We start from the raw sequence: 15,811 nt of genomic DNA, 5'->3' as shown, positions 1-15,811 counted from the left end.
TCCTGAAATGTTTGAGAGTAATATCAATCACCCAGCCTACGACATGGATCAATTACAGCTTGACATTTTCATTAATAAGGAAGGTGAGAGACTCTTTTATTTCAAGGAAAAATATTTGTTCAAAACACTATGATAATATTACACTTATTACTTTTCTTCCATTAAAGATAAGACTTTTTAACCTATGTGTGCGCATGGATCCATACACCCCTAACTCACTGAGATTATATTAGTATCCTAAAATTTTATCCAGTTCATTTTGTCCTTTCTACCATAATACTGGCCTTTTAAAAGGAAATAGAGGGGACTTGGGCGGAGGGGCTGTTGTATGATTATAAGAGTTCACAGTAGGACACATGAAAGAGTATGATATCTCCAATAATTTTGTGGAAAAAGAAGACTCTAACTAACTTAATGTGAAAATGGGCCAAAACTCCCAGTATGGCTATAGGCTGATATTATTAGGCTCTACAGGCTTCTATATACATCCCAAATCCATTTTTAATTAACCCTAAAAAATTTATTGGCTTTAGAGAAACTAAGTACTGTATGTTCTTGACTTCTGACTAATCCATCAGTCTTAAAATATTCCCTATATTTATAACTAGTAAAAAATCAATAAACATTAGGTCTCTAATCATATAGGGCAGATATGACAAACTCGCGATGTCATGTGACGTCGCGCAACGCATTGGGATGGTTTTGCCATTGCCGGCAATGGGGTGGGCGTGGCTTCCGGATGACGCATCCGGCCCGTGGGCCGGCAGTTTGACACCCCTGATATAGGGCCTTCATTTTTAAAAGTATTTTATTACTGTTAATGGTCTAATGTTATTATTATGTTGGAACGTTCTTTTAGTCTACATGTTTTTAATAGTGCTGTAATAAATTTAGTAAACAAAAAAGTAAATAGATAACAAACACTCTTCAAAGGAGTCTCATTGTTTCTCTACTGTTGCTCCCTCTTGCTTTCATTTCCTCGGATCAAGATCTGTCACTAAGATCTATTAACAGTAATAAACAAACAGAACAGGTGAAGAAGAGGGACCAATTGGATTAGCAGCAAGTATCACAGCAGCCTCTTGTGGCACACATAGAGAAATGCATTTCAAGACTAGTTATTAATCTAATAGAGATTAGTGTTTTTAATCCAGTAAGTGTTGCATTTCAGTCAGATTTTGTAGAAAGACATAAAAACAATTAGTAATTTAATTTATGCTGACTGATATATATTGAAAAATAGCACGAAGTATTCATTTGTTTCTTTTCAACTTGGTTAGTGTATAGGTCCAAAATTCAGATGATAAATTATAATTTGGCTAGTTAAATGATGTTTCAGTCTATTCTGTGTTGAAATGCTAGAAATTGCATCCACACTTATAACAACGCAACAGTTATAAAGTTTGATTATGGAAATGGACATCTTAGAAAGGTCATAAAGATGCTATTTGTTAGTGTGTCCTTTTATTTCATACATTCCTAAGTGTTAGGGATTTCACAATTTTCTGCCTTAATGAATTCATCCCTAGGCTAAAAAGTGAGCTATAAAAGTTATCAAGGCAACAATTCTATCAACAATTAGAAACATGCATCACTACCATGAAAAGATCAAATTCCTCTTCATTTCGTGCAATCATCTGATTCAGAGTCTCATCATCAGGAACTTCATCTTCTTCCTAAAGATGGAAAGAAAAATGTTTACAATTTTCCTTTCTTTCATTCAATTATGTCTGATTCTCAGAAACCTCCATGCAGTTTTCCTGGCAAGGTTTGCAGAAGTGATTTGCCATTGTCCTCCTTCCTATGTTCGAGAAAAAGTGACTGGATGACCCGTGTCATCCAGCTGGTTTTGTGCCTAAGACAGGACTAGAACTCACAGTCTCCCACTTTCTAGTCTAATGCCTTAACCATTACATCAAACTGGCCCTCATATTAGAGCATAAAAGCATGTGCATATATATAGGTAAGTCCTCAGGTTACAATGGCAATTGGGACTGGGGCTGCTCTTGCTAAGTGATGTAGTCATAAAGGGCAACATCATGTGACTGCTGTGGTTAACTCCAAAATACATGGGTCACTAACTGGGATGTAGCTAGAGAACCGCATAAGGAGCATGGGGATGTTGCAGGCGTATGAATGGGATGCAGAGACTGGGCACAGGCTGGAGTTGGAAGGAGCGGGTGCATGTCTGAAGGAGCAGATGCATCTGAGTGCAGGAAGGAGGGCACGGATAAGTCTGAGCACAGGGAGGCTGAGGGAAGGAGGCCATGGTGAGAAAAAAGCCCAGGTGGTGGTGGAACTTATCAGATTTGCAACTTTCCTGCTGCCTTTCCCACTGACCTGTGACAAGCCAGCAGGGAGGGTTGCAAGTGTCAATCACTTGACTATGGGATGCTGCAATCCTTCTAAGTGAGAGCTGGTTGCCAAATCGATACCGCAGGTGTGCCTAAATGGCCAGAACTTCAAGGACCCATCATAAATACCATTCATTCAACACTGTTGCAACTCTGAATGTCAAGCGAGCACTATTTGTTTGTTTTACATCACAGATGGCCAATATTTTAAGTGTCTGATGCAGCTTCAATTCAGTCAGGTCTTTCGACTTCATTTTTATTTACAGCTACAAAACTGTTGTAACAAGAATACTCAACTCATACCTAAAAAATAAACCTCATGACCTTTAACCAGTGATTCTCTTGGGAAATGACATATCTACAGTATGTTCCAAACGTGCCATTTCTATATTCCATTAATTAGATTTCACACATCTCTTTCCCCAATTTCTGTCAATGGTTAAAGTTAGTGCTATCATACCTGGGTTGCAAAAATATATGTGACTATCAGAGGACAGCCAAATAACACAAAAAAGTTTAATATTTTTCTGCCTTCTAGGGGTCATCCAGATTCTCGCAGCATGCATGGTTATCACAGCTCTAGTGAAGTACTAAACATCCAACGTCTGAACTGTTTAGTACAAAATAATGCAATATATATCCATAAACCTGGATGCTTAACCTGATCCTTCAAATCATAGCCTTTTCTGAACAGCAGTGTTAACAACAGAGGTTGTTTGATTTTCTTTTATCACCATTCTGTATTCCCTAGGGAACATCAATTTCTCTCCCAAGAAGGAAGCCAAGATTCCACACCAAGGGCACATGGAAGAAGGATATATAAAATGAGGCAGAGTAACTCTGAATTGTATCAGAATATACTGCAGAATACCATGCTTAATTTATTTTATTTCGATCCCCTGAATCCTTTGACTAAAAAAGCCTTCGATTTAGAAGACCCAATTTGATAATGCCTTCTGTTTAATCAGAAGACTTGCATTATTCAGTTTCTTAACCATGAACCCTTGCTATAAGCTTTTAAGGGGAGTAAAAGGAACCTTGTGGAATGAATGGCCTGCTCCCTTTTCCAAAAGATACAGTTCAAGTTCTAGCTCTTACAACTGCTGAACAATTCCCAGTAGGCTTAGCCACTTTCTACAAGTCATTCTACAGTAGCGTGGCTTAACAAGCCTTGGATTTTCCTGCACTCCCGACAGCAGCTAGCAAAGTAAAAGCCATTTCTGGGTTTATAGGGGTCTGGGGCTACTGCCAGAGTCCACCCCTTTCGTTTCTACTGGCAAATTCTCACTTCTATTTCACTTCTGGTGGAACTAATTATGTTCCTTCGGCTCCGGCTAAGATTAATGGTCAGGGATGTTCCTAGGCATGATTCAATGTTCCTTTACGAACTAGAGCATGAATCAGGAACTAAGCAAATAAGTGTAGGGATACTGGAATTGGGAAGAGTAAGAATGCAATGCACATCTATTTTTAACAGAGGTTTTTGTATAATACCTCATTTTCTTCTTCATGTTCCAATATGGCTTGGAGAAAAGCTCTTCGCTCATGGCTCGAAGATTTTTGATCAAACATGCCAGCCTGAATAACCTTCTGATCCACATTCAATTTATACTTCGCAGCTGCCAAGATTTTCTCCTCGACAGTGTTCACTGTGCACAATCGTAAGACCCGAACTTCGTTCTGCTGTCCAATTCGATGAGCTCTGTCTTGTGCCTGCAAGTCCTGTGGAAAATATGTTTGGTAGAGTACGTTGAACTTCTAACATTGGAGCAACTGGGCAAAGCAAAACCTCATCATTTACATTCAGAAAAGCACTGTAGACTATAATCAGTATTCCTAAATATAGACCTTCTCACATATGAAGCCCTTCAAAGCTCCAATTAATGAATTCCTGGATCCATAATACAATGATTTAAAGCAAGATGAGTGACTTTTTATACCAACGTCTCCCAACTGCCAGCTTAAATCACACAATCAGATTGTGATGCAGTTACTTGAATGTTCGTCTATCATAACCGGTTTCCAATTGTTCTTTAATTTTAATTAGAATTAATTTATGGTTAATACACCATAGATGGATGATTGGTGTATTTTAGAGTTCATCTACATATATTATTCACATCAAAAAAAGATATCATAACTTTTGTTTATGGTATGTGTGTATGTATGTGTGTGTGTATGTATGTGTGTACACCCACACCCCCACACCCCCTCACACCAGGCTATCTTGCTCTGGACTTTGGTGTAATACTCAACTATCAGCACCAGTGTATAGTTTGCCAATGGGGCATCTTAATCCATGGTTATTGTAAGAACTTTAAATATAAGTTACTCAGATACTGAATTTGCACGTCTTCTTCATAACTTCCATTTCCTTGCTGTCAGAATGTTCTGCTTTCCCACCAGTTTGAAAAAATTGATGTTGAGTATATAATTAATAAAAATGAAAGTATTTAGCTCATTCTTTCTTACTTTGGATCCTACACACATATATGTCTGATTATACAGCATTACACAATATTTTACATTAATATTGTAATTTGCATAGCCTTTTTAGATATTTCAGTCAAGACTATTTATTAAACAAATAACATAAATAAACAGGAAAAATTAAGATATTTTTAAATAAGCATTTTAAAACCAAAAATCTACGGCATCGTTGATGGCCTGGGCAGACTGTTTAAAACAATAATAATATCAGGTTGCTTTCCTTTGAATAATTCTTTCATCTTTGATTTTTTGAGGAAAAGCCAGATGAAGCAATATGACATTTTATGTGATCAGACAAGAGAAATGAAGCTTTTCATTGGCTAATTTGTCGGTACTTAGTCTCAAGCCTGGCTTAATATTTATAAAAATAGGATTAAAATTTATAAAATCCACCTGTAACAAATTGCAGTCCTTGACTTATGACAGCGACTAGGACAAGACTTTCCATCACTAGATGAGGCAGTAGTAAAGCATGACTGCATTACTTAGTGACATCAACGCCTGCAGTCCCGGTTATTTATTTATTAACTTTATTTGCCACAGGTTGCAGTCATTAACCAATCCCATGGTTCTCAGATGAGACAATTTCATGCCAGATTCCCATCACCAAGCCAGGCAGGCTAGCAAGCAGGTAAGAGGCTGCTGCAAGGTGGGAAAGTGCAGAAGAGGACGCTGCACAAGAGGGACAGCAAAGGTGTGAGGGAGGCACAGCAAGGGCGGACTTCGGGGAAAGTGGTAGGGAAATGGTGGTCACATGATCACAGGGCACTGCAACCAATCATGTGAGCTGGTTGCCAAGCACCCAGATTGTGATCATGTAACGGACTGGGGCGGTCAGAATTCAGTCAAAACTACAAAATGTTCTTAATAACCAATATTCAGTCTTTCCACAGCTCTTCAAAAAATGTAATACAGCGGGAGGGGTCCATCTGTTCGGGTATAGGCTGTTCCTAAGGAGAAAAGCCATCACTGAGAAGGCTTTACCACGGAGCCCCTATAAATGGTGTATCCTAAGTGGTAGGAACCATAGTAAATTTTCTTTTACAACCCGCAGCCAAATTGATGGTAGCTGGGGAAAAAACAAAACAAAGGGGATGAATCCAGAAAAACTTAGTTTGGGGTGGGGGGTGGGGGGAAATGCTTCAGCACCTTTGATGTACTTTAACACATTATTATTAAAAAATAAAAAAAAATAAAAATAACACATTATTGTTCACCAAAAGCTTTGTTTTATTATTAATGATTTAAAACAACACAGAAGAACAAGGAATCCTAAATTACCTGGTGTGGATTCCAGTCACTGTCAAATATTATAACAGTATCAGCTGCCTGAAGGTTCAAACCCAGACCTCCTGCTCTTGTGCTCAGCAGAAAAATAAAGTATTGGGAATTAGGCTCATTGAATTTCTTCAGCAGAGCTGCTCGATCTTCTGACTTTGTTGTTCCTAAAAAATAAATTTAAAAAAAGAATTCAGGAGTTCCTAGCCTGCAAATATCTGCTCATTATCCAGACTTCCAAACATATGCAATATTGATCCCAGGATTTACTTATACTGCTCTTGCAATGCAGAATGAATTTAGAGATGAGAATTTATGTTTTTTGAATGTACTAATCAATAGTTCTCTACTTGTGCTTTGCTTGGATAAAGTTTCAGGAACAACTATTTTTAAGACTGTTGGCATCTTAACTGAAGAATTACAATTGTTCTTGGTGAAAAAGCTGACTCTGATGAATTTGTCAAGCAATTACGTGAAGATAAAATGAGTGAAATTCATTTCTAAGCCGTTATATTTGAAAGCTAGTGGTTAAAATGTTGGCCTGGGAGTGAAGAGTGCCAGGGTCCAGTCTACTTTCAGCCTTAAAAACTTCGGTGACTTTGGACCAATCACTTTCTCAGTCTAACATATTTTACAGTGTTCTTTGGAGGAAAAGGAGGAGAGAGCAATAGGGAGGGTGCTATAAGTTCATGAATGAAAGGTTGGATATTAAAAGCATCTGATATTGTTGATTCTGAGATTATTTGTGTATTGATTATTGATAAGCATCTCCCAAGAACAAGTTCTCAAAAGTGGCTTGCTTGCTTATTTACATACATACATACATACATACATACATACATGCTTTCAGCCATTTGTATGTCACCTCTGCTTATAGCTTGGGAAACATTAAAAGTGAGTCACAACAATTTTATGGTTGTTTGCACATAAGCAGAGGCAAGTTTCTCATACAGATGTTCTGCTCATAAGAAAGTGGAACATCTATTTGAAGCAAATCCAAGTGATTTCAAGTAAATCTTATTATTTATACAACTTCTGATTGTCCCAAAGAGTAACCACACTGCAGGAGCAGCTGTTTCCCTTCCCTACAAGTGTCTATAATCAGGGGTGACTCCAATGGGTCAGATAATAGTGGGCTAGGACAGGGGTAGGCAACCTTGGCTCTTTTATGACTCGTGGACTCCAACTCCCAGAATTCCTGAGTCAGCTATGCTGACTCAGGAATTCTGGGAGTTGAAGTCCACGAGTCATAAAAGAGCCAAGGTTGCCTACCCCTGGGCTAGGAGGACAAGGTGGCTTTCACAGTTCACATCTTTCCTCAAAGAGCTGATTTGATAGAATCCTCCTGTTCAATAATCCCGCTACTGCTACTGATGTCAGCAGCATTTTGCCTAACTCCCTTTTAGGGAAGAGTTAATTTCTATTTTTCTAACCGTTTTGTTTTGCTAAACATGCTTCTCAGAAATATATTTTTTTCTTGAAAGGAAAATGAAGTAAACACTTCACTTCCGGCCAGTGACCAAGTAGAGAGATAATATTTAATTAAATAGTACTTTATCTTTATATATATTCATATAATCATAACTCCCTCCAAAAGCTCTTCTGCGTTGGAAGGCCTGTAGAGACATACTATAGTTTGTATAATTAACTTTAAACCTTTTAGTAAACTTCTCCCCTCAATGGCTTGGGTCCGGGATATTTGAGGGAACACCTCCTGCCAGCATCAAACTCCCTTCGTCCAGTGTGCTCACACAGGGAGGGTCTTCTCAGGGTGCCGCCGGTAAAAGATTGCTGGTGGATAACACCCAGGGGGAGGGCCTTCTCTGTGGGTGCGCCTGCCCTCTGGAACCAGCTGCCCGTGGAGCTTAGGACCGCCCCTGAACTTCGTTCATTCCGCCGGGACCTGAAGACCTGGCTCTTTGAGCTCTCCGGCCCAGGCTGAGAATTTTTAACTGAGGTTTTTAGTTAAGGGATAATTTAATCTTTTTAAATTGTTTTTTAACTTTTGTATTTTGTACTGTTTGATTTTAAATACCCTGTAAACCGCACTGAGTCCTTCGGGAAAGGGCGGTATATAAATTTAATAAAATTAAAATTAAAATTAAAATCTTTTACTTAGTGAAGAATATCATATTAAGGATATTTTAACTTGGCAATGCAACAGTGTTTTAGAGAACTGGATAAATGAATGGAAAAAATTCAGCAGAGTTTCTAGATTTCTGTCACATTATTATTTTGAAAGACAACCTTAAAATAATGAAACTATGAAAGGAACATGTTTGAAGCATTTGTGACCTCAGTCTTGATTGTAAGATCCCTGTAAAGTATCTCAATATCATTTATAGGAAGCTAACAATCTGAAACACCATTTCAAAAGCTGTCTGTAATTATTACTGTAATAATATAATATCAGCAAATAAAGAATGTTCTCAATCACTGAATGACAATAGCAATAAGTAATAAAAGTCCAGAATTTTAGACACGGCTTTCCCAGCCAAAATTTAGAGCCTTGGTTACAATAATACAAAATAGAGCTTGGTTTATTAGCAGCATATTAATTAAATAATGAGGTGTATTCCTATTGTACTCTTTAAATGAACTCTAGATTCATCATAGACATTACCATCAAGTCGCAAATAAGCAAAGTTTCGAAAAGCAAAGTAATCTTCCATAATAGTCATAAGGGAGGTCATTTGACAGAAAAGAAGCACACGATGATTAGTGGCTCGCAACTTTGGTAGAATTCGATCAAGTAGCTCAAACTTCCCGGAAGCCCGATAAAGCTCAGCTCTGTGACAAAAGAAAAAAAAAAATACATACACAAGAATTGCTTTTATTTGTGTAGGTCTTTATTAACTCTCACTAAGCTATTTTCCAAAATCAAGCCCAAAATCCAGAAAAAGAAAAATGCTCAAGCAAACCGACTAAATATTGTCCGGGAAGGAGGAAGGACTAGTTTTAGAAGGAAAGATATGTCTGAAAATAATCATTTTTAAAATGTAGTTTTCATTAACAATTTTTTTAACAAAATAAAAGCCATAAGAGAAAATAAAGAGTAAAGAAAAATAATGATGAAAAAAGAAGATAGTAAAATAACATAAATTGAAAGAAAGATTATAAAGAAGCACCTTTCAATTTCCTTAGCAGCAATTATAAATATATTTATATTTTATCCTCTCTCTCCTCAGGTTACATCAAAACTTCATTCTTTAAGCTGCCCTTTTTTCCCCATTTTCATATCCATAAATCACATGTTTGTCTGGAAGTCTTTTTCACCTAGTTCAGGGGTCGGCAACCTTAAACACTCAAAAGATCCACTTGGACCTGTTTCCCAGAGGGGGGAAAAAACATTGGGAGCCGCAAAACTCTTTCTCGTGCGTGCATGCGCGCGCACACACAAGGAGGAGAACTTGATTGAAGAGTTTAATTAAAAAGAAATAGATGCTGCTGTGCATGAGTTCACTCTCTCTCTCCCTCTCTCTCTCTCCCTCCCTCTCTCCGATCTTCTGCTCACCAGGCAAGCTGGCTTCATGCTGTTCTTGGAGAAGCTGACACACATTCCTATTGGGCTGGCTCTCCTGCCCTGCTTTCTGCTGCTTCCTGTAGAGACGCAGCAAAGGCAAGAGCCCCGCCCAATAAGCTTGTCAGCTTCTCGGAGAACAGCGTGAGTCACACACACACACACACACACACACACACACACACACACACACACACACACAAACACACAGGGGGGGGGGAAGTGCAAGTGCCTCTCTCTGTCTCTGCAAATGGCGGAGGACGACTGGGAGCCGCAGGAGAAGGCTGAAAGAGCTGTGTGCGGCTCCAGAGCCGCGGGTTGCCGATCCGTGAGCTAGTTAGTCCAGGGCTTCTAACAGTAGGAAAACTTCAGAATTCCAGTATTCAGTACAAACAGGAGGAATGGAAACTTCTATTTTATATGTTATCCATAGGCTTTCTAAGTGTCCAGAAGATTGTTTCTTCAACCTCTTCAACAATTTGCCTTTCGGAAGTTTGGATTTTTCTGAGGAGGACAGACTTTACACACAAGGTGTTATTTCTTCTTTTTCTAAAATTTGTAGATATAAAAAGGCCATTTTCTTTGTATAATTTGAGTGTGACCTGACAAACTTTCTTAAGCTTATACTCTGCAGTTAATCTCACTTTACCAAAGTGATATATTTCAGAGTAAACATATCCATAATAATTAACTGAGGGACCATCCCTCCTGCTATGAATCTGCATAGGTCAGCAGAAGAAAACCTTCTGAAAATATTTCATAGCTACAAGCTCTATCTAGCATGTGGGAGTGGGCTTTTCCCATGTGACCCCTAGACTATGGAATGTACTCCCTAGGGTGTAGGTTTACCTCCCTACGTTTGTCACAATTTAGGAAATGGGTAAAAATCCATCTTTCCTCCAGCTTTGAAATGTGAATTGAATAGTATTTTGATTTTAATGATACCGATTTTAAGCTTCTCTTGATTTTATTTGTATTATTTCATGTTTATGTTTTTTAATTAGTATTGTTAATTGCTGTAAACAGTTTTTAGTGTTTAAAGTCAGAAACAGTCAATCAGTGTCTAAAGCTTTTCTTACTTTCAGGAAAAAGTGTGAAACATATGTCTCCACTGGAAATTAAGGGAATATAATAGGGTTCTAATGTGCAGCCATGCAAAATTGGGATTTGCCTCCACTTAACTGATAGATCACCCAATATCTCCAGAAGAGATGCTTTGTGGCTATTACTGTTGCTTCTAAATATTTAATTGGCTAGGAGTTTTAATAATTTGTTTTCCCTTAAGCTGATTTGAATTTTACTTTTGTCTTATAACTTTTTCTAATATATATGCTTCTTTTGGTATTTTGATCTCTAATTATAACATCAATAAATAATGCAATAACCCTGGGATTTATTTGGCACTTAATAATATTCCGTTTATTAATTGTATTTATTTTATTCATTTATTTATTTAAAGATTTATATGTCTGCTCCTCTTAACTCAATTTCTTTTATCAATATGTTAATTTGGTGCTTTAGAAGTGTTTTATCATGCCTAGATCATGTCTTATTCTGATTTTTATGCCAATGTATTTTTGAATGGTTTATGTTTTAATCTGAAATAACCCCATCTATTAATAAATTGGCCACAAATAAGTACAAAGTGAAAAAAATTACCCATTGATAACACCACTGGAATAACCCAAATGTTCAGCAAAGGATTCCTGCAAAATGATAACAATGAAACATTTAGCTTTTCCATATTAAAGATCTCTAAAATCCATCAGAAGAAATGCTTTACAATGCATAGGACCATGCACAAAATATCTCTCTTCCAATAATTGAAATAGCCACATTCTGTTCTAGGCCTCCACTTTGATACCTGACAAAAAACATGGACAGTAAAATCAAATGGGAAGTACATAAACACACAGGGACAATGGGAATCAACCTGTAAAGCAGCCACATCAGCTGCAAAAAAACCCCAGCTTCTGAAATGAAATGAACAGAGTACTTATACTTACTTCTCACATTGTGAAATACCATTTGGATACTTTGCATAGTTCTAGAAATGAATCACTTAAAATGCATAAATTCAGCTTTGTAGTTCCAATGTTATTTAAAACAACGGATTTCAGAAGTTATATTTTTCTTTAAAAGTATAAAGGCATACTTAAGTTACATGAATTAGCCGGCAAGCTTCATGCAATTGTTAAAGTGGTGGTGGGGTCAATAAATAACGGGCAACTAATTGATTAAATCCCAAAGGTGATTTTCCAAGAAGCAACTGTTTTTCCTTGAAGACCTTTTATTTCTCATTCAAGAAGCTTTTTCATTTCTGCAATTGATTAAATGATTGCAACTAATCATTTCATTGGTAATCTATGAACAATTTTACAACATATGTGGGGACTTTCTGCTCTTTTTTGGTTAGATGTCAAGTTGTGTATGATAGCTGAACCTTGATTTCCACTTCCTTATTCCCAAATGAGTCAAGGTTCAAAATTGGAATAAATCAAATCATATTGAATTACACATCCTAGTTTTCAAGGAAGCAAGAAGGAAACCAGAAGTCTCATTTGTGATTTCTAGTTCATTATATCCCTCTGTGCAAAGTAGGAACAAATCCAACCAGCAGCTCATCAACAGTTAAGTTAGGATAAGGCAGCAATTCTTACTCAGTGGAATTTGCAAGCACAGTGGAGGCATTTTCATATTCATGTGATTAAAAAGGTGTAAAATATTTCATGTCAGTCAGGATGACAAAAATTCTCTTGACTATATGAAAAAGTCAGTCATTTGATGATAGGCAAGGAATTTTAATTAGACATCCCCAAAAATAAACTTTCTGATGTCAAGTAATGGTTCAGAAATTCCAACATTTAGTTGATCTATACTGAAACTGTTTTCAAAAGATCTCAGTGAAAGAATAGAAAAATGCTACTTTAAGTGGGAATAACTGTGTGAATCCATCTAGAATGAAATGATTTACCTCAATATGTTGGAACATATATGGGTGATTGCATATTTTCCTCAGCTGCATGATGGTATTCATGAGTGTTTTGGCTCCACCTTTTCCCTGAGGAAGTAACATAAAGGTAGTTATGAACTGATAAAATCTGAGAAAATATTGTTCACTTAATATATGGCATATTTACCATATTCACAGCATAGTATATGCTTCTTCTAATGTATTATCTAGAGCTGTGCAGTTCTTTGAAAGAAGTGCCTTGTAACCAAAAATTTAGTAATAGAACACTCAACATAACTCTGTGACATTCTCAAATTGGTGAATTTTACAGATTGAAAGGACCTTTTTGTAAATCTTTTAAAGCAGCTGTGTTTTCTTCCAATATTCCATAGTTGTTTTGGAATACATTCTAAAATATATATTTCAGACAATTATTCAGGCTTGGTGAATGAATTAATGTTTATTATCAAAGTACAACATGTATAGAGTGAGATTGGCTTAGCCTCCCTTAGTGCCCCACCCCCACAACACACAGTGACAACAAACCCACCATCTTGTTACACCATGTGAGCTAATTGCAAAATACACCGGCCTTGCAAGTCAATCATACATAAGAGTTATTTCCCGTTCGGGAGCCTGACAGCCATGGATAGAAGCTGTTCTTCAGCCTGTTGGTACGGCTGGCTATACTCCTATATCTCCTACCTGGTGGTAGGAGAGTAAAGAGATACCGACCAGGGTGTGAATCGTCCCTGAGAATTTTCCCCACTCTTCCACGGCAGCAAGCCCTGGCGATGTCATCCAGTGGTGTCAGGGGACAGCCCACAATGTCTGTGCTGTGCTTACCACCCTCTGTAATACTTTCCTATCCGTGGCTGTCAGGCCAGCATACCAAACCACAAAACAGTGTGAGAGGACGCTCTCTATAGCAGACCGGTAAAAGAAGGTCATTAGCTGTTGTTCTACCCTGTTCTTCCGCAAGACCCTGAGGAAGTGGAGTCTCTGTTGGGCCTTTCTGGCCACCTGGGTTGTATTGACCTTCCAGGTAAGATCTTCACAGAGGTAGACTCCCAGGAACTTATTTTTTTTTTAATCCAAATTCTAAAGTACCTTTTGTAACTAGTTACCTATTTATGTTAATTCCAGTGCTGGTTACCCTCAGTTTAAGTTTCCAAAGCACTCCAGATTCCCTCCTTTTTCTCTTTTAATCCACCATTTGTTTATTTATTTTATTTTATTTTAATTCCATTTATATCCCGCCCTTCTCCGAAGACTCAGGGCGGCTTACAAGCTTAGCAGTAGCCTTCATTCTATGTATATGCCTGCTTATTAGGGCTTTCACACACACACCAGCGGCATTATTACAAAGTCAGCTTAATTGCCCCCAACAATCTGGGTCCTCATTTTACCTACCTCGGAAGGATGGAAGGCTGAGTCAACCTTGAGCCTGGTGGGACTCGAACCTGCACTAATTGCAGGCAGCTGGTGTTACTTAAGGAGGCATTAGCCCACTGCTCCACCAAGGCTTTAATAACAATCTAGGTCTCATATATAATGAATTAGTAATGTTTTGTTTTTCCCCTAGTTATACTCAAGAAAGCTCAAACCATTTATTTGTTAGAATTACTTTTTGGCATAGGGGAGTTTTATTCTAGAAAAGACAAGATGCCAGGAGTCTTCTCACCTTCTTGTCTTTCTCCGAGCCATCAGTAAGAAGGATTCCCTTGGCTTGCATGTGGCGATACAGAATCTTCTGCAGGGCTGCCATATCACACTTTATCACATATTCAACCTTGTACAAAAACATACAATAAATATTAAATAATGCGGCTTTTTCAAATCTTTTTAATAAATTCAAAAATCTATTAAAATGCCTGCACCATTCATTACAAAAAATTATATCTACCTGTAAGGATTTACAAAGCAACCTATTCAAAGTTATAAATTAGAACGCTAGCAAAACTAGATTATGCTGGTTCTTAACAATTGACTACAGGGGGAAAAAATAACACAGAAAAGGTTAATTCTCTTGCTATGTCACAGACCTATTGCCTGATGTATCCCAACGGTTTTACTCTTACCTATTCCAAAGGTTATTTATATTTTATTTAAAAAATTATTAAAATGCATACTACTTTCTACATATTCAATGGAATAGTGATTGATGATATTTGCAAGTTTATTAATCCTTGAGATTATTATAATCAGAAGTACTATGCTATATCCACATATACTGGATCTCAGCTAAAAGGGCAGCAGGAAATTTTGCTAGAAAATGTGTAATAATATACTAAAGACACATGTGCGCATGCACGCGCACACATTACCACATGGTAAATTGAATAATCAAAGACCTGAAAAATAGTCCTCCTTTAATGACAGGAATTAGGACCAGGAATTCCATCACCAATGGCATGGCTGTAAAATAACTCCTGTATGATCCACAGGAGCAACATCACTTTGACTTTGCTGTAGCTTTGAGGACTGGCTATAAGTCTCCTCGTTCAGCATAAATTCAAATGGTCATGGAACAAATAGGTTGTTAATTAAGGACTACCTATACATATTGTTTTTAAATGGATGGATCTAGCCCTAAATTATTTCCTATTTTACATTACTGATATTCTCTCAGTGTAAAATAGGTAAAGCAAGATTCAGAACCCAGGCCAAATGTCTGCAGTTTCAGGCAAAGTTGACTAAGTTCTGACACAGGCATTTTGCAACCTGTGGCACCCATATTTATTTACGACAGGTAATTTAACAGAGCTTCATCTTCCCAAACCTTTTCTGGTAACTGAGATTCGACCTCTTTCTTCAACCTTCTTAACAAAAAAGGTCTTAGAACTTTATGGAGACGCCGGATAATCAGAATAGTTTCCTCCTCATTTAAATCCACCTAAATGTAAAGATTAAAAAGAGAAAAGAGGGGGGGGGAGAGGGAGAAGCACTTTTAAAAACAACACTTACACATTTCATTATTTTTCAATGCTAACAAACTCTTTATAAGCCTTCTTATATACTAACACAACTTAGTAGTGAGGAGTCCTTGGTGCTCTCTGAGCTTGCTTGTTTTCTTACAAACATTTCATTACCCTAACTAGGTAATATCATCAGTGCTAGTAAGGAGTGCTGTTTGCTGTCAGTTTATATTCTGGTGTCTTGCCTGTGTGGGTAGTGGGGGCGGTCTTAGGGATGCCAGGGAATGTCTAGAAGACT

The 15,811-nt window shown here is 37.5% G+C and overlaps 1 protein-coding gene across 4 annotated transcripts in view; it reads right to left on the bottom strand.

Moving 5' to 3' along the window:
- Positions 1-15,811, bottom strand: part of SMARCA2 (SWI/SNF related BAF chromatin remodeling complex subunit ATPase 2) — a 117,053-nt gene that overhangs the window by 31,986 nt on the left and 69,256 nt on the right. For 2 of the 4 annotated variants that reach the window (XM_081316507.1, XM_081316509.1), the window contains 8 exons: positions 15,378-15,491; positions 14,280-14,387; positions 12,617-12,703; positions 11,302-11,348; positions 8,746-8,912; positions 6,126-6,289; positions 3,849-4,076; positions 1,599-1,676 (listed from right to left, as the gene is read on the bottom strand). In XM_081316507.1, the coding sequence (XP_081172633.1) occupies positions 1,599-1,676; positions 3,849-4,076; positions 6,126-6,289; positions 8,746-8,912; positions 11,302-11,348; positions 12,617-12,703; positions 14,280-14,387; positions 15,378-15,491 (993 nt within the window). Of the gene's footprint in view, positions 1-922; positions 1,005-1,598; positions 1,677-3,848; positions 4,077-6,125; positions 6,290-8,745; positions 8,913-11,301; positions 11,349-12,616; positions 12,704-14,279; positions 14,388-15,377; positions 15,492-15,811 lie in introns of those variants that run through there. The other 2 variants (XM_081316508.1, XM_081316510.1) reach the window with 2 other exon arrangements.

Source organism: Vipera berus (assembly GCF_964194415.1).
Source record: "Vipera berus genome assembly, chromosome: 2".
In the NCBI taxonomy this organism is placed as follows: Eukaryota; Metazoa; Chordata; class Lepidosauria; order Squamata; family Viperidae; genus Vipera; species Vipera berus.
The sequence above is the reverse complement of the archived record's forward strand: the minus strand, read 5'-3'. Positions and strand labels throughout refer to the sequence as shown.